A 22,730-nucleotide genomic window follows, 5' to 3' on the forward strand; every position below is an offset into this window, starting at 1 on the left:
GACAGGTAGGGGAGGCTGGTGGACAGGGAGGGAGGCTGGTGGACAGGGAGGGGAGGCTGGTGGACAGGGAGGGGAGGCTGGTGGACAGGGAGGGGAGGCTGGGGGACAGGGAGGGGAGGCTGGGGGACAGGGAGGGGAGGGCTGGGGGACAGGGAGAGGAGGGCTGGTGGACAGGGAGGGAAGGCTGGCTGTGGGGGGCTTGATTTTATTCCCTCAAGTATCTGTTTACTAGGTCTCTGAACGATTCCCCCCTCTGTGCCACATGATACACCACACAGCAGTTTGTCACACTTATCACATACACATTGTCCTGTGTGTGCTGAATGGAATCTACACAAATATTTAGTACGTTTAGGAAGATTCATTGAGTTTACAAAAAGAGGGAGAACGATTATTTTTTTGGACTCATTCATGTAGGCCAGGTATTCCCAAACTGGGGTAGGCACAATGCCGTCTGGGGTATGCCAAATTAAAATTGTGACTCACATTTTTTTGTTTTTTAAACAGTACATTTACATTTTCCAACGGGGCTATACATTTGGGTGAGGTTATTTTCTTGTCTGAGTAGCCTCGTTTCACTGCCAAAAATAAAATGGAACCAGCTAGTGTTCAGCGAAATAACAACACAATGTCAAATACAGGTAGCCTAGTCAAATAATTAACATCCAATCACATTAACCGTTACTCACTCACGGGAAACCTTCACTCTTGCGCAGACATTTAGAAACAAAACATGATCATTTTAAAAAGAAGCCACAGGAGTTCTTTGAGTGAGAATAAAGACGACTTTTGAGTAGCAAGACATGACCAGTTAGTCGGACGTTTATATAATACACCTTAGCCAAATACATTTAAACTCAGTTTCTCACAATTCCTGACATTTAATCCTAGTAAGAATTCCCCGTCTTAGGTCAGTTAGAATCACCACTTTATTTTAAGAATGAATAGTAGAGAGAAGAATAATAGTAGAGAGAATGATTTATTTCAGCTTTTAGTTCTTTCATCACATTCCCAGTGGGTCAGAAGTTTACATACACTCAATTAGTATTTGGTAGCATTGCCTTTCAATTGTTTAACTTGGGTCAAACTTTTCAGGTAGCCTTCCACAAGCTTCCCACAATAAGATGGGTGAATTTTCGCCCATTCCTCCTGACAGAGCTGGTGTAACTGAGTCAGGTTTGGAGGCCTCCTTGCTCGCACACACTTTTTCAGTTCTGCCCACAAATTTTCTATGGGATTGAGGTAAGGGCTTTGTCATGGCCACTCCAATACCTTGACTTTGTTGTCCTTAAGCCATTTTGCCACGACTTCGGAAGTATGCTTGGGGTCATTGTCCATTTGGAAGACCCATTTGCGACCAAGCTTTAACTTCCTGACTGATGTCTTGAGATGTTGGTTCAATATATCCACATAATATTCCTTCCTCATGAAGCCATCTATTTTGTGAAGTGCACTAGTCCCTTCTGCAGCAAAGCACCTACACAACATGATGCTGCTACCCCCGTGCTTCACGGTTGGGATGGTATTCTTCGGCTTGCAAGCCTCCCCCTTGTTCCTCCAAACATAACAATGGTCATTATGGCCAAACAGTTATATTATTGTTTCATCAGACCAGAGGAAAGTACGATCTTTGTCCCCATGTGCAATTGCAAACCGTAGTCTGGCTTTTTTTATGGCGGTTTTGGAGCAGTGGCATCTTCCTTGCTGAGCGGCCTTTCAGGTTATGTTTCCTACAGCATCTTCACAGGGTCCTTTTTACTGTTGTTCTGGGATTGATTTGCACTTTTCGCACCAAAGTACGTTCATCTCTAGGAGACAGCGTGGTCCCATGGTGTTTATGCTTGCGTACTATTGTTTGTACAGATGAACGTGGTACCTTCAGGCATTTGGAAATTACTCCCAAGGATGAACCAGACCTGTGGAGGTCTACCATTTTTTTTATGAGGTCTTGGCTGGTTTCTTAAGATTTTCCCATGATGTCAAGCAAAGAGACACTGAGTTTGAAGGTAGGCCTTGAAATATATCTACAGGTACACCTTCAATTGACTCAAATGATGTCAATTAGCCTATCAGAAGCTTCTAAAGCCATGACATCATTTTCTGGAATTTTCCAAGCTGTTTTAAAGGCACAGTCAACTTAGTGTATATAAACTTCTGACCCACTGGAATTGTGATACAGTGAATTATAAGTGAAATAATCTGTCTTTAAACAATTGTTGGAAAAATGACTTGTGTCATGCACAAAGTAGACGTCCTAACCGACTTGCCAAAACTATAGTTTGTTAACAAGACATTTGTGGACTGGTTGAAAAACAAGGTTTAATAACTAAGTGTATGTAAACTTTCGACTTCAACTGTATAAACGCAACAGATACCATTAATAAGAAGGGGCTAGAAGTGTCTATATGGTGAGCGACCAAGTGGCTAGGACAGGCAATACCCATACTACTATGGAGGACTTAATTCTTCCTGCTGCCGCGGATATGGCTGGGACAATGCTGGGGGAAAAGGCCATCAAAAACTATACAGACAATGACTTCATCAAACAACACTGTTTCACGACGCATCAGTGACATGGCAGGAGATGTTTTGAAACAATTACTGCTTCATATACAAGCCAGTGAATTCTATGTGTTACAGCTGGATGAGTCAACAGACATGGCGGGCCTGGCACAGCTCCTGGTATATGGCCGTTACGTTTATGGGGGGGTCAATTAAGGAAGACATCCTCTTCTGCAAACCACTGGAAACCAGGACAACATGAGAATATATTTTTAAAGTACTGGACAGCTTTGTGACATCAAATGGACTTTGGTGGTCAAGATGTGTTGGTATTTGTACTGATGGCGCAAAAGCCATGACAGGGAAACATAGTGGAGTGGTAACACCCATGCAAGCAGTTGCTCCCGACGACGCTTGGGTACACTGCAGCATCCACGGAGAGGGTCTTGCTGCCAAGGGAATGCCTGGCAGCTTGACCTTCTGGACACAACAGTGAAAATGGTTAACTTTGTTAAAGCAAGGCCCCTGAACTCTCGTGTATGTTCTGCATTATGCAATGATATGGGCAGCGACCATGTAACACTTTTACAACATACAGAAGTGTGCTGGTTATCAAGGGGCAAAGTATTTACACATTTTTGTTTTTGAGAGACTAGCTTAAAGTTCTTTACTGACCATCATTTTCACTTGTCTGACCGCTTGCATGATGACGCGTTTCTCACACGACTGGCCAATCTGGGGGATGTTTTTTCTTGCCTGAATGATCGGAATCTATGATTACAGGGACTCTCCGCAACTATATTCAATGTGCGGGACAAAATTGAGGCTATGATTAAGAAGTTGGAGCTCTTCTCTGTCTGCATTAACAAGGACAACACACAGGTCTTTCCATCACTGTATTATTTTTGTGAGCAAATGAAGTCAAGCTTACGGACAATGTCAAATGTGATATAGCGAAGCACCTGTGTGAAAATCTTTGGAGGGAGCTGAAAGTCCGTATTGCCCAGCAACAGCCCCGAAACCTGAAGGATCTGGAGAAGGTCTGTATGGAGGAGTGGGCCAAAATCCCTGCTGCAGTGTGTGCAAACCTGGTCAAGAACTACAGGAAACGTATGATCTCTGTAATTGCAAACAAAGGTTTCTGTACCAAATATTAAGTTACGCTTTTCTGACGTATCAAATACTTATGTCATTCAATAAAATGCAAATTAATTACTTAAAAATCATACAATGTGATTTTCTAGATTTTTGTTTTAGATTCCGTCTCTCACAGTTGAAGTGTACCTATGATAAAAAATTACAGACCTCTACATGCTTTGTAAGTAGGAAACACTGACGATTTTACAGGTTATCAAATACTGTATGTGAGAGTGGATACTCGGCCCTCGGTAGCATGGAAACTAAATACAGGCACAGACTGTGTAAAATGATTTAAGACTGCGACTCACCAATACAACCCAACATTGCAGAGTTATGTGCCACCTTTCAAGCTCACCCTTCTCATTAACCTGTGGTGAGTTATTCACAATTTTTAATGAACAAATAAGGTTTTATATGTACGATGACAAAATAAAGAGCAAAAGTATTGATTATTATATTATTATTTGTGCCCTGGTCCTGTAAGAACTCTGTGTCACAACCCGGCTTGTGGGAAGTGACAAACTCACACCCATTCTTATGTTTAATAAATGTATTGTATAGTGTGTGTGTGGCAGGCTTACAATGATGGTAAACAACATTTGAGAGTGTGCTGAAGGTTGAATGTTTGAAGGGGTATGGGACTATAAAGAGTTTGGGAACCACTGATGTAGACAGTAGTCAAAAATAGAAAGGAATAACTCACACACTCTGTTTCTCTCTTCCTCTGTCTCTCTCTTTGCCCAGTGCTGTTGACTGCTATAAACTGTTACAGTGTGAAGGCAGCCACGCGGGTCCAGGATGCCTTCGCTGCTGCCAAGCTCCTTGCCTTGGGCCTCATCATTATTGTGGGCTTTGTGGAGATTGGGAAAGGTAAGCTACGGCCATACATAATCACTTACACTACCACACTCTACAAAATGCCCTTTACAGGAGGATGTGCACAGTGCAAACCAAACAGATAAGACATAAAGTGCAATGGGACAGGAAAGGAATTCAGGGCCGATAACGATGTAGTCTGAGTCACGTGATCAGGAACAGGAAGTGGCGGCACCTCTTGGCTTTCATGGCCAATAAGCTGTTTCCCCACAGAGGGGAACATTTGTTTAATTTAGGAAATCTGTTCCCAATAAAAAAAAAGGGTTGTGACCGTTTCTCAATGTAATCAAGGAATGACATTTTTGTTTTACTCTAGTAGTATCTCTTTTTGGGCTTAATTGTGGTCAATTTGCCTGCATCACTTCTTCTTTTTATAAGAAACAATGTGTTGAAAATCCCAAAATGTTTGCATAGTCAACTTACACACATCTCTGACACACACACTTATCCCACCAGATATGCCACCAGGGGTCTTTTCATAGTCTCCAAATCCAGAACAAATTTAAGAAAACCTACAGTATTATATATAGAGCCATTATTGCATGGAACTTCCTTCCATCTCATATTGCTCAAATAAACAGCAAACCTGGTTTCAAAAAACAGATAAAGCAACACCTTACGGCACAACGCCTCTCCCCTATTTGACATACATAGTTTGTGTGTATGCATTTATATGTAGGCTATGTATGCCTTTTTATGTATGTAGTTGTATGTAGTTCTGTCCTTGAGCTGTTCTTGTCTTACGATGTTCTGTATTATGTTTCATGTTTTGTGTGAACCCCAGGAAGAGTAGCGGCTGCTTTTGCAACAGCTAATGGGGATCCTAATAAAATACCAAATACATATTGAATTTGGGCTGGCTGGGGCTGAATCTATGGCCTGGTGGATGCGATTGGCCAGGTTGGCTCAGGCTGAACTGTTCTGCAGTCAGAACTGCTGACTGTGGTGTGGCGTGCCCAGAACACTGCCCGGGATTGTTCTCCATTCAGAGCTGGAGCACATACAAAGGGAGAGATGGAGAGACTATGAAAAGAGAGAGACTGAGAGACTATGAAAAGAGAGAGACTGAGCAGGAGGGAGAACGAGACACCAAGATTTGCATTAACTCCTGGCAGGCTTTACTGGCAGACGTTGGAGTGAACCAGACCAGCAACGGCCATTCTTCTGGAAGAGCCAGTGACCTAGTGAAGCGTAAGCTTGCCTGAATGAATCAGTCAGCCGATGGAGGTTGCCCTCAGAGTCCACTCAGGGCATAATGTAGACAATCTGATGATATTAATTGTTGAGTGAGGCATTGAGAGCTTTGAGTCAATGTTTGTAGAATATGATTGTGTCGGATTTGGGTGCTTTACCATCATGTGAAATCATGTGTTTTTGGTGGAGTACATCTAATTACTATGTTTGAAGTAGTAGTAAGGAGTATATTTGGATACATCTGAAGTCGAGCTGGCACATGAGAGTTTCTTAGCATGCCAGAGAGTAATGAGTCCCCTTTTGAAGCACCAGACTAGAGTCAATATACCATAACATTGGTGGTGTACTTGCATGTATTTTTGTTAAACATTCTAAGATGGTGGATTTAAGACTCGCAATAATTATAATAATATAATAATAATAATAATAATAATATATAACTCTGTATTCCTGTCTTCAATACAGCAGCCCCACTCTCCTCTCCTCCTCCATCCACATGGTTCATCCAGTGGTCAAACTGTATTCCTGTCTTCAATACAGCAGCCCCACTCTCCTCCCCTCCATCCACATGGTTCATCCAGTGGTCAAACTGTATTCCTGTCTTCAATACAGCAGCCCCACTCTCCTCCCCTCCATCCACATGGTTCATCCAGTGGTCAAACTGTATTCCTGTCTTCAATACAGCAGCCCTACTCTCCTCCCCTCCATCCACATGGTTCATCCAGTGGTCAAACTGTATTCCTGTCTTCAATACAGCAGCCCCACTCTCCTCCCCTCCATCCACATGGTTCATCCAGTGGTCAAACTGTATTCCTGTCTTCAATACAGCAGCCCCACTCTCCTCCCCTCCATCCACATGGTTCATCCAGTGGTCAAACTGTATTCCTGTCTTCAATACAGCAGCCCCACTCTCCTCCCCTCCATCCACATGGTTCATCCAGTGGTCAAACTGTATTCCTGTCTTCAATACAGCAGCCCCACTCTCCTCCCCTCCATCCACATGGTTCATCCAGTGGTCAAACTGTATTCCTGTCTTCAATACAGCAGCCCCACTCTCCTCCCCTCCATCCACATGGTTCATCCAGTGGTCAAACTGTATTCCTGTCTTCAATACAGCAGCCCCACTCTCCTCCCCTCCATCCACATGGTTCATCCAGTGGTCAAACTGTATTCCTGTCTTCAATACAGCAGCCCCACTCTCCTCCCCTCCATCCACATGGTTCATCCAGTGGTCAAACTGTATTCCTGTCTTCAATACAGCAGCCCCACTCTCCTCCCCTCCATCCACATGGTTCATCCAGTGGTCAAACTGTATTCCTGTCTTCAATACAGCAGCCCCACTCTCCTCCCCTCCATCCACATGGTTCATCCAGTGGTCAAACTGTATTACATTTACATTTAAGTCATTTAGCAAACGCTCTTATTCCTGTCTTCAATACAGCAGCCCCACTCTCCTCCCCTCCATCCACATGGTTCATCCAGTGGTCAAACTGTATTCCTGTCTTCAATACAGCAGCCCCACTCTCCTCTCCTCCATCCACATGGTTCTTCCAGGGGTCACATGCAGACGGACGGTAGGTTCTGTGAGGGGGGGGATACATTTTAATAAAGAAGAGCTGTGTCTGCAAGATCGATATATGGTATTGTGCGTTTTCTATTGATGGATTTGTCAATTAATCTCTTGCATGCCCCAATGAGCATGGGACGACACTGCTTACTGTCAAGTTCTCACAAAAATATAATATTGTACCTTTTTTTCTAGGACAGATCTTTCAGATAGAGGCTCATTTTTATGAAGGTTGGTCATGGTAGTGGTTGTCTTTAGTTGAATGCACAAATTGTAAGTCACTCTGTGTAAAGCATCTGCTAAATGATTTAAGTGTGTTTGTCTGTCTATATCTGTCTGTGGGTGATAGTAGTTTTATTGCCCTGTGACTGACTCAGTGTTGTGAAATATCCCTATGTTGAGTTATTAGAGTCCTCCTGCTGCCAGTTCAGGACTGTTGTATGGAGGAGGGTCTTCCAGAGCTGGTCTGGTCCGGTCTGGTCCGGTTGGGACTCCACTGGGTGGGAGAGAGAAATCTAACCACGGAGATCAAATGAATGCTCCACTTGTCTTTGTCTTCTCTTCTTGACTGAGAGACATCCTCACTTCAGTGCATTTCAGAATGCCTGTTATCTACACCAGACAGTCTTCTAGGGTTAATGGATGAAGTGTACGATTCTGGGTCATTCCTTCATTTGTAATAGGCTTTACCAGGTTAATGACAACAGGATTGTTACAAAAATAATCTCATTAGGCTACTCCAATGATCCAGTTCCTTTTCAATCAAAAGCATTTTTGTTTGTCTTTGGGAGCCAGTCCTGAGTCCTCTGTAGGGACATTCCTTGTCTGCGTGTCTCTCGTGTGTCGGGTGTACATTTCTATGTCTCTGTTTGAAAACAAGTTTCTCCCCTTGGCTCCTTATGAAAGAGGCAGCCCAGCCTTGGTTTCGCCATCACATGTTATCTGCTGATTCATTTGAAGGTAGTCAGTAGTGTAACGGGATCTCTCAATGGTTTATTTACAACCTAACCCAGCTGCTCACCGAGCTGCTGTGACTGACTTTAACCCATCCCCAAACACAACACAGTCGCCTCCAGGTGGCTAATCATACAAGGCTTACCTGTTTCTACCTTTCAAGCACTTGATTTAAAGGTTAGACCAGATATGTGCCATGCAGTCCACCGGTTGCTGTTTATACACTGATATTGTATTAACCTCTTCCTTCTACCCACTAATTTTTTCGAACATTCTGTTAAAAATCGCGCAACATTTCAGCGCCCTGCTACTAATGCCAGGAATATAGTATATGCATATGATTAGTATGTGTGGATAGAAAACACTCAGACGTTTATAAAACTGGTTAAATCACGGCTGTGACTTTTACAGAACGTGAGTTTCATCGAATAGCGCAGGAAAACCTGATCACTGAAAATGGAAATAAATATCCTTGCGCTTACTTCCAGGAATTGTTCAAAGTGAACCGAATTACATGAGACCGAGGTTTCAGCGCCTACAGCTACCACACGTTGTCTAGAGTCTTGTCATTTGATTCAGCTTTGATTCTTGGTCTAACCGGTTCAAGGGAATCGATTCCCTCCGGTCTCTGACCGGATGTTTTGGGGCGGCAGCGTAGCCTAGTGGTTAGAGCGTTGGACTAGTAACTGGAAGGTTGTGAGTTCAAACCCCCGAGCTGACAAGGTACAAATCTGTCGTTCTGCCCCTGAACAGGCAGTTAACCCACTGTTCCCAGGCCGTCATTGAAAATAAGAATATGTTCTTAACTGACTTGCCTGGTTAAATAAAGGTTAAAAAAAATAAAAATGTTTTGGTCGAGCTCTCTCCGGCCATGTTTTTTTCCAGACGACACCTATAGAATTTACATTCCCTCCTGATTAATTTTATCGCTTATTAACGTGTACTAATACCTAAAGTATTGAATTTTTTAAAATGACGTTAAGTTATGAAACGCTATTTTTTTTGTTTATCACACAGTCTACATAGAACGATATCTAGGCTATATATGGACCGATTTAATAGAAAAAAAGACCCAATAGTGATTATGGGACATCTAGGAGTGCCAACAAAGAAGATGGTCAAAGGTAATGAATGTTTTATATTTTATTGTGCGGTTTGTGTAGCGCCGAATATGCTAATTATTTTGTTTACGTCCCCTGCGGGTCTTTTGTGGTGTTACATGCTATCAGATAATAGCTTCTCATGCTTTCGCCGAAAAGCATTTTAAAAATCTGACTTGTTGCCTGGATTCACAACGAGTGTAGCTTTAATTCAATACCCTGCATGTGTATTTTAATGAACGTTTGAGTTTTAACTAATACTATTAGCATTTAGCGTAGCGCATTTGCATTTCCAGAGCTCTAGATGGGACGCCTGCGTGCCAGGTAGGAGCAAGTGGTTTTAAGAAGTTCTAAACTACCGGGCCATTGTTTTGTTATCTTGACCAAATAAGGAAGTTGATCCAAACTAGGAGAACCTAGAGCTGGAGACTGCTTGCTTGTAGGCCAAGCCAGTATCGCTTGACAAAGAAACGGGAAGAGTTGAATTCAGAGCTTAGCCTTACCTGAGGGGCGGCTGTTAATGTAAATGTGCTAGTGATAAAGATGGGGGTAAATGGTAAAATGTCAATGATTCTTCCCATTCAGCCCTCGTGTCAAATAGACAACTACTGTCCCTGTTTCTTTATGCAAATCAGAATTAAACTGAAGTGTCAAATGAGGGTTGACAGATAGCTGTTTATATTCCAGACAGATTAGCAGAGAACAGAGCGACGAGGGCCATTGCTCAGTGACCAGGGAGTGATTTAGTCTATGCGACCTGACTGGATGACGTGGCAGCCCTGTTTGTATTTGTTTAACCTTACAACTCAGAAATACAGGTTAGGCAGCAGGTACGCACCGACCGTCACTATATCAGAAAAGCCCCGTGTCTCCCCTTGGCTGACGTGACAGAATATTCAGCACCTTCAGAAAGTATTCTCACCCCTTGACTTTTTCCACGTTTTGTTTTACAGCCTGAATTTAAAATAGATTACATTGAGATGTTGTGTCACTGGCCTACACACATTACCTCAAAATGTCAAAGTGGAATTATGTTTTTAGAAGTTTTTACAAATTAAATCAAAATGAAAAAACGGAAAAGTATTGCGTCAATAAGTATTCAATCCCTTTGATATGGCGAGCCTAAATACGTTTCAGGAGTGAAAATGTGCTTAACAAGTCTCATAATACGTTGCATGGATCACTCTGTGTGCAATAATAGTGTTTAACGTGATTTTTGAAAGGCTACCTCATCTCTCATCTCAATTATCTGTAAGGTCCCTCAGTCGAGCAGTCAATTTCGAACACGAAGACCAGGGAGGTTTTCAAATGCCTCGCAAAGAAGTGTACCTATTGGTAGATGGGTAAGAATAAAAATATGGAATATCCTTTTGAGCATGGTGAAGTTATTAATTACACTGTGGATGGTGTATCAATACACCCAGTCACTACAAAGATACATGCGTCCATCCTAACTCCATTGCCAGAGAGGAAGGAAACCACAAGGATTTCACCAGGAGGCAAATGGTAACTTTAAAACAGTTAGAGTTGAATGGCTGTGATAGGAGAACTGAGGATGAACGTTATTTAACATTGTAGTTACTTCACAATACTAATCTAATTGACAGAGTGAAAAGGAAGCCTGTACAGATATAAATATGACAAAACATGCATCCTATTTGCAAACAAGGCAGTAAAGAAATATTGCAAAAAATGTGGCGAATCAATTCACTTTTTGTCCTGAATACAAAGTGTTATGTTTGGGGCAAATCCAAAACAACACATACTGAGTACCACTAAATATCTTCAAGCGTAGTGGTGGCTGCATCATGTTATGAGTATGCTTGTAATCGTTAAGGACTGGTTCGTTTTTCAGGATAAAAAAGAAATGGCGCTAAGCACAGAAAAAATCCTAGAGGAAAACCTGTTTCAGTCTGATCAATTCACCTTTCAGCTGGATAATAACCTAAAACACACAAGGCCAAATCTACACCAAAGTTGTTTACCAAGAAGACATTCAATGTTCCTCAGTGGCCTAGTTACAGTTTTGTCTTAAACTGGCAATGGCAAGACTTGAAAATGGCTGTCTAGCAATGATCAATAACTAATTTTAAGAATTTTTGAAAATAATAAAATGCAAATATTGTACAATCCAGGTGTGAAGAGCTCTTAGAAACTTACCCAGAAAGACTCACAGCTGTAATCGCTGCCAAAGGTGACACTAACTTGTATTGACTCAGGGGTGTGAATACTTATGTAAATTAGATATTTATGTATTTAATTTTTAATACATTTGTTGTTTTCACCTTGTCATTATGGGGTAGATGGGTGAGAAACATATATTTAATACATTTTTGAATTCCGACTGCAACAAAATGTGGAATAAGTCAAGGGGTATGAATACTTTCTGAAGGCACTGTATGTACACACTACTGGCCATCAGTGGTTGTGTTGAAACAGGCAGCCCAATTCTGATATTTTTTTTCATGAATTGTCTTTGGACCAATCTGATCAGCTCTGAAAAATATCAGATGGGATTGGTCAGATTAGTGGAAAAAAGATTAGAATTGGCCTGCTGTTGTAATCTCAGCTCGTGTAATTGTACTTGTACTATTCCATAGTCATCTACTACTCAGTAGGAGTTCCTGAAAATATTAGTTTTGGGATTCGGGGGCATGCACCTCTGTGCTCACCGCCCTGGACATGTTGATCTAATCCATTTATGATCTGAAGTGGCAGCCATCTTTGTTTATATTTCCCTGTACAAACTCAGGAATACAGGCAGCATACCAGCTCCTGTATGACCCCATTTTATTATGTCAACCCTTCACCGCTCCTCTTTGGCAGCATGTGTGTGAAAGAACTGGCTGTCTTTGTGTCTGCCAGCTATCCCAAAGCTATCTCTCAGGCAGAAAGGTGCAGGTAAAGTTTACAAGAGGAGAGCTCTTTTAGGATCATCTAATGTTTCACTGGTATGAATTAATGAACCTTTATTCATCAAACAAGGATAGACTTGTTTGATGTAGTGATGTGTTGACCTGAAATTGCTCAAGAAACCTGAGATAGATGACACACACATATCACCGAGGGACCAACACCACCACCACTATTGTGAATAGGGGGCAACAGCGTCTCTACTTCCTAAGGCGGCTGAAGAAATTCAGCATGCCGCCCCGGGTCCTCTACAAATAGTACCGCTGCACCATCGAGAGCGTCCAGACCGGTTGCATCACGGCCTGGTGAGGCAATGTCCAGTACATCACTGGGACAGTGCACACCCATCCAGGGCATCTACTCGAAACGGTGCCTGAGGAAGGCCTGCAGCATCATCAAGGACCCCACATACCTCAGCCACGAGCTGTTCACTCCCTTACCATCAGGCAGACGGTATCGGAGCATGAGGTCTGATACCAACAGACTCAGAGATAGTTTCTCTCTACTAGCCATCAGACTGCTGAACACTTGAACTGGACTGACCACCTGCTGATTCTCTGCACCTTAGCTCACATGTACTCACTCACACACACCTACACAGACATTTATATGTACACACACACACACACACACACACACACACACACACACACACACACACACACACACACACACACACACACACACACACACACACACACACACACACACACACACACACACACACACACACACACACACACACACACACACACACACACACACACACACACACATCACAACTGCTGCTACCAGACTCTTATTATGAATCCTAAATACTGCACAATTTAAACACTTGCCCCCCCAATGCCCCGTTCCCCAAAACACGTAAATATTGGACTATAAATTAGACTCATGCTAAAAAATGTATTCTATTCTAATGAGCCATTTACTTGATTCTCCTATTCTTATCTTTTATTATTTCTTATCGAGAAGGAAGCTGCAAGTAAGCATTTCACTGGACGGTGTACACCATGTGTATCCTGTACATATGACTAATACAACTTGAAAGGTACAGATCACCCATACTTTACATACTGTACACTGTGTGTCTGAAAGATGTGGTGTGTTCACAGTGGTAGCTCCCATTCAGACAAACTGCCTCGAGGCTCTGACACTTATCTGCATTCTGCAGAGTCATGTCTGAACTGGTAATACTCACTGGGGCCCGTCTGGCCCATTGTCTGCCTGCCCGCTTTTCTGCCATGCCTGACCCTAATGCCACTGCATCCCTCCCTCTGCCTGGTACTGCAGTCATGTGAATAACCGATGGCAGGCTCCTGAGGCCTGTCCCGGGCGGGCGGTGGGTCACATGAGCTGAGGCCAAAACGGCCTCTCGTGACTCTTTTCAGTCAGTCATCTACCCAGACACACGCTCACTCACTGCCTCTCACCTTTCCATCACCACCAATATCAAGGCATTCAGAAGAGTGTGTGTGTGTGTGTGTGTGTGTGTGTGTGTGTGTGTGTGTGTGTGTGTGTGTGTGTGTGTGTGTGTGTGTGTGTGTGTGTGTGTGTGTGTGTGTGTGTGTGTGTGTGTGTGTGTGTGGAGAGCAGCCAATACACTGTTGGGATGTTCGATGCTTGACAAAGCGGTTAAATCCACTTCAATCAGTGTAGATTAAGGGGAGGAGACAGGTTAAGGAAGATTTTTGAAGCCTTGAGACAATTGAGACATGGATTGTGTATGAGTGACATTCAGAGGTTGAATGTGCAAGGCAAAATATTTAAGAGTCTTTGAATGGGGTATGGTAGTAGGTGCCAGGTTTGTTTCAAGAACCACAATGCTGCTGGGTTTTTCACGCTCAACAGTTTCCTGTGTTTATCAAGAATGGTCCACCACCCAAAGGACATCCAGCCAAATTGACACAACTGTGGGAAGCATTAGAGTCAACATGGCCCAGCATCCCTGTGGAATGCTTTTAACACTGTAGATTCCATGTCCTGACGAATTGAGGCTGTTCTGAGGGCAAAGAGGGGTGCAACTCAATATTAGGAAGATGTTCCTAGTGTTTTGTACACTCCGTGTATATAGGACTGTGGTTACTATGTATTTGTGTCATATAGTTTCAGTGTACTAGCTGATGTTGCACCACCCTGGAAAGACCCTTTCCATGTCGGGGTGTCATGCAGGCTTTAGGGTTGGAATTTCGGGGACAATAAAGGTGGAAGGTCATGGTCCTACATGAAGAGGGACACGGCCCAGTGCTGGTCCTGGTTAAGCATGGGCCTCTGTCTGAAACAACTCTCTGGGAGTTGTTTGTTCTGAGGATGTCTGGCTCTTTTGGCCGGCTGGTACTCCTGGAATGTCCATCCCTTGTGTCCCCCCTCAGGCGTATACGTTCCACATATTTGTCTTGTTTTTCATTTAATAAAACAGGTAGCCCCATCGCCATTCTACCCCCCTGAGTGGTGGATTTAGTGAAACCCCCATAGCTGTTTATTATAGGGGATTTAGGTTGAACCCAAGCACTGCTCACAGCCTTTTAATCTAGCTCTGGTATTAACACTGGTATTTTGTCTGGGAATATTTGTCTGGTCTTCCACTATTTTTTAAACTTTCTCATGTTGATCTTAGTTTTCATGGTGCATTTATGTGATCTTGTGTTTCGCCATTCCAGGGCCCTGCTCGGACACAATTCACAGGGCTGCTCATTCTGTCCACTTTGTGGTCAATAATTCAGTGTCAACTTTGGACTTACCTTTCCAACTCTTTCTTCCCTTCTTCCAGGTGACACAGTCAATCTCCTACCAGAAAATTCTTTCAAGAATTCAAATTACGATTTTGGGAACATTGGTCTGGCCCTGTACAGTGGTCTGTTTGCCTATGGGGGCTGGTAAGTACAGAGAACTAGAATTTGACTGACACATCCAGGAGTATTTAACATGAGAGCAGCATTTTATCCTCCATATAATCCCATTGTAAATCACCTTTTTAGGAGTGCTGACCAATTAAGAACTGTACTAAGTGAATTGAAAACTCTGCTCAGACTAATCCTCCCAATGCATGGTGCTCAGGTTTCAACCTAAAACAGTCCCTCTTACCCTTGGTATTTTTAGCACTGTTTTGTTGCTCTATGGGACATGAACATTACTGTATGATTGAATACTTTATCCTCACTCACACTCAATGAAATCACAGCCTGTCTACAATAGATTTACACACGGTGTTCTGTCTGTTTGTCTGTAAACATGTTTTTATGCGAGTAAAATTACGACAGCTGTGATGGAAACAGGAAGTTTCGGTATAATTTTAGAAATGCCGACAGATCATTTGTTTGTTCGACGTGGTGGGATGTTTTTGTGTCTGTAAAATGTGTTATGCAAGAAATTACGGTGGAAATGTATTTATGTGCAAATATTTATATAATAACCATTGTATCGAAGTAAACTTGGAGTCGTACGATGATATGGTGTGTGGTCCTCCCACCTCGACTCGGGGAAACCACACAATTTATTAGGTTACATATGAAATATGTTATGATGAACTTCACAGGTTCTAGATGCTCCTTTTTTCAATAAATATCAAGAGTCTTAGTTTGGTGTCATGATGATCGATGCTTGACTGGCGTTTTTGACTAATACAAATATTCTCGCTCTTATCCATAATAATTTCATAATGTAGACTAGCCTACCCGCACTGTATCTGTGAGCTGTTGGCTAGAGCGCACATGCCATGCCCAGTGTAGGCGCATTTGCTATTTAACACAACCGTTTTTGTGACAACATTATCGGTAGAGTTTAACATGCGATGGAAACACATTGAACTTTAGATTTTATTCAGTACATTACTTTTTTTAGCAGCAATAAGTCCATTTGGTGAAACCCCACCAATGGTGGGGTTTAGGCGGATTCTAAAATGAAAATGAAAATCTGTCGCCAATTGGATGGAAACTTAGCTAGTGTCTCTAAACCATGTCATCCTCATCTTGCAGGAATTACTTGAACTTTGTCACAGAAGAAATGATTGAACCTTACAAGTGAGTGTCAACTCTATTCTGTGTTCCCTGTAACATGCTATATGTCAAGAATGACTCCCTGTGAATTTAGAAGAATTACTGGTACATGCATGTTTTATGTTGGCACGATCCCTTTCTCAGTCCGTATTAAATGTAGAATTACATGAGATTTTCTTCAGATGTAAGTAAGCATAGGAAGTATAATGTCACAGCTGAAGAGTTTTAACTGCGTAACCCTCACTGCCCCCCTCTCCCACAGGAACCTGCCGCGTGCAATCATCATCTCCCTTCCCATCGTCACTGTGGTGTACGTACTAACTAACCTGGCCTACTTCACTACTCTGAGCCCAGATGAGATGCTCAGCTCTGAGGCAGTGGCTGTGGTGAGTTCTCCCCCATACCACACCATGCAGCCTGCACATACTGTACTCTCTATGTTCCCTTAAGCACACACAATCTCTGGCTATAAATACATCGCTCTATGTCCCTGTACACACAGCCCCAGTGACTGGTAGATGGACAGTTTGCTGAAATTGTTTGTCTGTCTGTCAGGACTTTGGAAACTACCACCTGGGTCCCATGGCTTGGATCATCCCGGTGTTTGTGGGACTGTCCTGTTTCGGCTCCGTCAATGGCTCTCTCTTTACATCATCCAGGTAACACACACACATGCTTTGATTCACACACACGCCAACGGCGAGTGTGCTCCTTCATGGACTACTCTGGTTTGTGTGTATGTAGAATTACTGTAACCCCTGTCCTCTGTCAGGTTGTTCTTTGTGGGCTCAAGAGAGGGCCACCTCCCCAGTCTGCTGTCCATGATCCACCCCGACCTGCTGACCCCTCTGCCGTCACTCATCTTCACAGTACGTACACAAACGCTCCATCTAACCAGGGGCTTCTCAAAACCACCCCAACACCAAGGGCTCTCATCATTCAACGAGTAAAACATATTGGAAGTCCCAACATTAATCCAAGGGAATTGAGGCTCAGTATTATTGTCATATTAGCTTTTTCCCATGGCTGTCGTTGATAGTCACTGCTGTCTGCTGCATTCCAAACCTCCCTCTCTCTCACACACTTCCCTCTCTCCTTCAGTGCCTGATGACGCTGCTGTACGCCTTCTCCAACGACATCTTCTCCGTCATCAACTTCTTCAGTTTCTTCAACTGGCTCTGTATTGCCATGGCGATCATTGGCATGATGTGGCTGCGCTACAAGAAACCTGAGCTGGAACGACCAATCAAGGTGAGAATATGTGTAATGCCTCTAACCTGTTATCAACTGATCAGGCACCAGAGAGGGAGAAGGGCGAGGGAGAAAAAGAGAATGATTAAAAGGAACTGGAACTGGAACTGGTTACTTGGAAGCGTAGGCTGCAGTGTGACCTGCCATGGGCATGAGCTGCTGGCTAGTGAAGGTAGAACAGCATGTGCACTGATACAGTCGCCCTAGGACTGTTGGGCACACAGAGCCCCTTTGTGCAACTGTGGGACTGTGGGTCCTCTGCCTGCCCTCAGAATGGACCCCTAATTCCTGGTTGACATAGCGATGTGTTAATGAGGGGAGTGGCCGAGAAAGGCAGTGAAGTGAAAGAGGCCATCGCTGCACAGTGCTGGTGGTTCAGATGGATCTATCTTATCTATTGACCACATAAATATGTCCTGTGTGTTTGGGACAGAGGACCATACAGTGGCCTGGTCTGTGCCACCACAGAGGAGGGGGTGGAGTTTTTTCCCCAACACTGTTCATTCAATTGTCGGCCTTTGAATATCTCTCTCTCATATACGCACTCGCTGGTACTCATTAAGTTTGTGTGGCTTAACATCACACACAGCCTTTGTCAGCCTCTGAAAAGATGACAGTTGATTACTGGTCTTGTGCTCCACATTCAGCTGTATGTGAGTTAGTGTTCTGATCACTGTGTGACCAAGAGCACCAACACTCTCCCTCTCTCTCTGGTCCTCCGGATGAATGCCATTTGGTTAGTCAGAATTTCACCTTTAACCCTCGTCAGAAATTTAACCTTAGGCATGTACCTCAGTAAAGCTGAGGAAACTGAGTATTTTCTGATGAAAGGATTCCTTATTTTCAAAATATTGGATTTAAAATATTATATTTAGTATATAAAGATGCTTTGCCAATTACGGTCACACAAATTCACATTATTTTCCTATTTCAATTTCCTCGATGAGTTTAGTTTGAATCCAGTCATTCTCTGTGTATTTTGTTAGCGGGAGTTTCAATGTGTTTGTCTGTTTGTCATGTATTCAGTATCCCATTGAACTGTTTCCCCCAGGTGAATATCCTGCTGCCTATCAGCTTCGTCCTGGCTTGTATGTTCCTTATCGTGGTGTCCATCTGGAAAACACCTGTGGAGTGTGCCATCGGCTTTGGCATCATTGCCACGGGAGTGCCAGTCTACTTTATTGGCGTTTGGTGGCAAAACAAGCCCAAATGGCTCCTTCAATTAATCTGTAAGTTTTACTTATGAATTGCTTCACTGTACTCTTGATCTGTCTTCATGATGTAGTCTGTTTCTGATTATAAAGTGTGTATTTGTCTCTCCCCCCAGTCTCTTCCACGGCGCTATGCCAGAAGATGATGGAGGTGGTACCACAGGAGTCCTAAAGAGGAGATAAATCGATGAAACCCCTCGTCACGGAAAACCCAGTAACTGCTCATTTACCCTACCCCCCTGCACCCAGTGTACACCCTAACTCAGCCCCTATTGATGTGTTCTTCAAGCACACTCTAATCATTCCCCCTGATCTGCTAGTGCTGTAGTGAAGGAGAGCCATGCTGCAGACTGGTTTACATGTCAGAGCCCCTCCTTCATTCCTCCGCACCAGGCAGGGGCACGGCCACCCCCACGCCACTCATAGGCCGTTTGATAAGTGCTGGGATATATTCAGACAGGTTTTCACTGCATAGTATCCGTTTAAAAAGGCCAGTACAGTCAAAAACATTGTGATCCTGTGTTTTTATATTTCCATACTACGATGTTGGAATAATACTGTGAACATGATCATAATGCCCTTTTCGTGAAGAGCTATTTGAAAAGACTACCTGAAATGTCTGCTTGTTTTGGTGGGATGAAGCTTTGGCCTGGCTAGTGACATCACCAGGCGGTAATTTAGTTAATAGACCAATAAGAAAGAGTTCCAAAAATCTCTGCCAACAGCTAGTTTTCCCCTCCCCACTCAGAATATTCCCAGTCAGTCCGAGCAAAAGTCTTGCTTGAGAAATTGTTCTTTGCTAAGAATCATTTCTCATATTTTTTTAACCATTTTAATTGAAAACAATCACAGTAAGGTACTTAATTGTTACCCAGAAATGATTTAATATTCAGATAAAAAATGCTGCATTGGACCTTTAACATTTTAGTTGATTTGTATTTTTGAACATCTTTGTACTCTTATCCCACCATGACACACAAGTGTTGTTTTTATAAGAATGATGTTACTTTTATTTTTCATATTTGAGTTGCAGAGAAATGTCCTCTCGTTCAAACTATTATTTCACTGAGGGTTTAGCATCCGTGTGTTCATGTAATTAAAATCTGTGCTTTCATGGAGTTGTGATGGACACTTGTGGCCTGGCTTTTTGCCAATTCCTTGTAGGCTAAAGCTAGATCTTTTGTTCAGATTTTCATGGTAGACTCACTGTTTCTCAGTAGTTCTGCCATTACCCAGTCAGGGAGTCAACTGCTTCCCAGTAGGGTATCATCTCTGTGTTGCCATGGCTTCTATTTACATTTCAGCACCTTACAGGCTGTATAATGCAGCCATTATGTGTTGGCATCTGGGTGTGTATCTAAATATCTGTGTATATTTGTGTTTTCTGTATGCTTTTATGTTTTCAGCTTTTGGGTGGGTATTTGTAAAGAATAGCCAAACATGAAGGACCCACAAATAACATTTGCTTAAACTAGTGCCTCTGATGAAGCCAAAGGCTATTCAGTTCCCCGACTACAGACACAGTACAACTCATCTGACCCCAGAGAAGCTGAAGACAGGTAGACAGATAAACGCACGTGTAACAGCGATTGGAGGAGTGTCAGTGGTATACTTCTTATGTGATAGCACCCCTCCCCTCGGCATCTATGGCAGACCAGACTGGTTCACTGCGCCTAGACTGTACACGTTGGAAATCCCAGCTTTGGCAGTTCTTTTTAAAATTCTTTGTAGATATGAATTTCTACTTGAATTCATTTCTTTTTATAGGTATATGCAGTGGAGCTTTTTTTTAATGCTGTCAATTAACAATTTTGTAAATCCAGGTCATTCGTAAATTCCTATGAGATTTCTGGTTCACAATTATACCAATGCAGGGGACATTTTAATTATAGTTATTATTACAACTATTTCTCATATACAAGTTGCTTAATACTGGCATTAACACCAGCGTATGAACATAATAGTTGCCTGCTTGAGGACTTCATTTGTTCTTAGATCATGGTTATCTTGTGGGTATCATCTGATGCACATTGCTACTTACTACTGTTAAGTTAGTGTTTTTATAACAGAGCAGGTCGTAACAAAGGCCCCCGATAGGAGCACTGACGTCACAGCCACTGTTTTTACCTACGACGACAAGGGTGGCTAATAATCTTAGATATTGGGTTAGAATGGCCGTTGTGCGTGAGTGTGTGGTCTATGTGTCTAAGAATAGGTTCATAGCTGTGAATATTCTTTCAGTGTTTTAGTGTTTCTGTGCTTATGTGTGTCTTGGTATCCTACATTAGAAAAGGTATATTGTATGTTGTCACTTCTGTCAGCGCACAACTTCATAGAAGGATTTCATTATTTTAGGGTGATAATGATATTTGTGCTGTAAAAGGTTTGATGAGGTATGGACCATGGTAGTGGAAGATGGGTAGTTGCCCAGTCAAAAGGGGGAGGCAGGCAGGGCATTCAGAGTAGAGGTTAAAACCACAGTCTTTGGATACAGATGCCTCAGGGGGTGGGACAGTGGAGACATAGGACAGGAGGTGGAAAGGGCGTTGGGAAGGTTGACAAGATTAATTCATTGTTATTCCTATTATTTTTGCTGAAAGGACCTGTGTTGTGTACTGTATTAACTGAACTCATCCTCCAGAAGCTGGTCCAGACCCGTGTTCCTCCACGCTGTATCGTTACCGTGGTAAAGCGTATGATGTGTTGTGCTATAGACCACATGGTTGCTATGGTAACGTATAGTTCAGGAGTCTGGTCTCCCATCAGTTTCTCAGAGGATCTGTCATTGTATTTAGAACATCTGCATAGCAAGCTAACACTCCAGCCATCAGAAGTCATTTAAATAGTACCGTAGGTTTATTTATTTATTGTAGGAACTGTTAGCGTTCTCATTTTTTGGGGGTCCTTATTTTTTTACAGGGCATTTGTGAAAGTGCTTTATGAATAAAGCTTACATTTTATTCCATACATGTATTTTCCATTTTTTGTTTAGTTTTTCAGCGTTCTTATGTGTAAAATGTTTCAATTACAATCCTCTCCGGAAAAGATGTGTTGATTGTACATAGCCCATATACTATACCGGGTGATTTGCTGAAGGGATGACGCAGAAGACAAATAAGTAGCCTACACCAATGACTTGGTCCATCCTTTCAACTTTGATCCTTGACCTCCCAGGATACATTACCCACATCTTTATGCACTACAGGCTGGTTTCCCAGACATAGATTAAGCATAGTCCTGGACCATGAAGTACGGTCAATGGAGAATCTTTATTAAAATAGCTTGGTAGTCCAGGACTAAGATTGATCTGTGTCTGGGAAACCACCCCTATATGTTATACAGTGGTTCGTGCTGATTATCATTCAGTTGCTCAAGCCTGTATGTGTAATTACAAACCTGCTACTCAGAGGATAACAGGTTTCCTGATTCTGCCTTGAGGGCAGAAGCTAGGATGGAGCGGAATACTGTTCTTTCTCAGCAAGGTGGGTCCTGACATACTTCTAAATCTGGCTGTAGTACACTTTATTCCATACACATGCTTCATATCAAATTGTATTTGTCACATACATGTGTTTAGCAGATGTTGTTGCAGGTGTAGAAAAATGCTTGTGTTTCTAGTGCCAACAGTGCAGTAATATCTAACTTCACAACACACAAATCTAAAGGAATTAAGAATATATAAATATTTGGACAAGCAATGTCAGAGCAGCATAGACTAAGATACAGTAAGATAGAATACAGTATATACATATGAGATGAGTAATGCAAAATATGTCAACATTATTTAAGTGACTAGTGTTCCATTAAAGTGGCCAGTGATTTCAAGTCTGTATGTAGGCAGCAGCCTCTTTTTGTTAGTGATGGCTATTTAACAGTTTGATGGCCATGAGACAGAAGCTGTTTTTTAGTCTCGCTCTCAGCTTTGATGCACCTGTACTGACCTCGCCTTCTGGATGATAGCAAGGTGAACAGGCAGTGGCTCGGGTGGTTGTTGTCCTTTATGATCTTTTTGGCCTTCCTGTGACAT

At 42.7% G+C, this 22,730-nt stretch overlaps 1 protein-coding gene across 1 annotated transcript in view; it reads left to right on the forward strand.

The window, feature by feature from the left end:
- LOC124038087 (large neutral amino acids transporter small subunit 1-like) overlaps window positions 1–21,668 on the forward strand; it is a 30,424-nt gene extending 8,756 nt beyond the window's left edge. The window contains exons 2-10 of the mRNA XM_046353538.1: window positions 4,387–4,512; window positions 15,017–15,122; window positions 16,221–16,265; window positions 16,504–16,627; window positions 16,797–16,900; window positions 17,014–17,110; window positions 17,343–17,492; window positions 18,544–18,721; window positions 18,820–21,668. Coding sequence (XP_046209494.1) covers window positions 4,387–4,512; window positions 15,017–15,122; window positions 16,221–16,265; window positions 16,504–16,627; window positions 16,797–16,900; window positions 17,014–17,110; window positions 17,343–17,492; window positions 18,544–18,721; window positions 18,820–18,875 — 986 coding nt within the window. The 3' untranslated portion in view covers window positions 18,876–21,668. The remainder of the gene's footprint in view (window positions 1–4,386; window positions 4,513–15,016; window positions 15,123–16,220; window positions 16,266–16,503; window positions 16,628–16,796; window positions 16,901–17,013; window positions 17,111–17,342; window positions 17,493–18,543; window positions 18,722–18,819) is intronic.
- The last annotated feature ends 1,062 nt before the right edge of the window (window positions 21,669–22,730 follow it).

The sequence above is a fragment of the Oncorhynchus gorbuscha genome, linkage group LG01 (genome assembly GCF_021184085.1).
Source record: "Oncorhynchus gorbuscha isolate QuinsamMale2020 ecotype Even-year linkage group LG01, OgorEven_v1.0, whole genome shotgun sequence".
Lineage (NCBI taxonomy): Eukaryota > Metazoa > Chordata > Actinopteri > Salmoniformes > Salmonidae > Oncorhynchus > Oncorhynchus gorbuscha.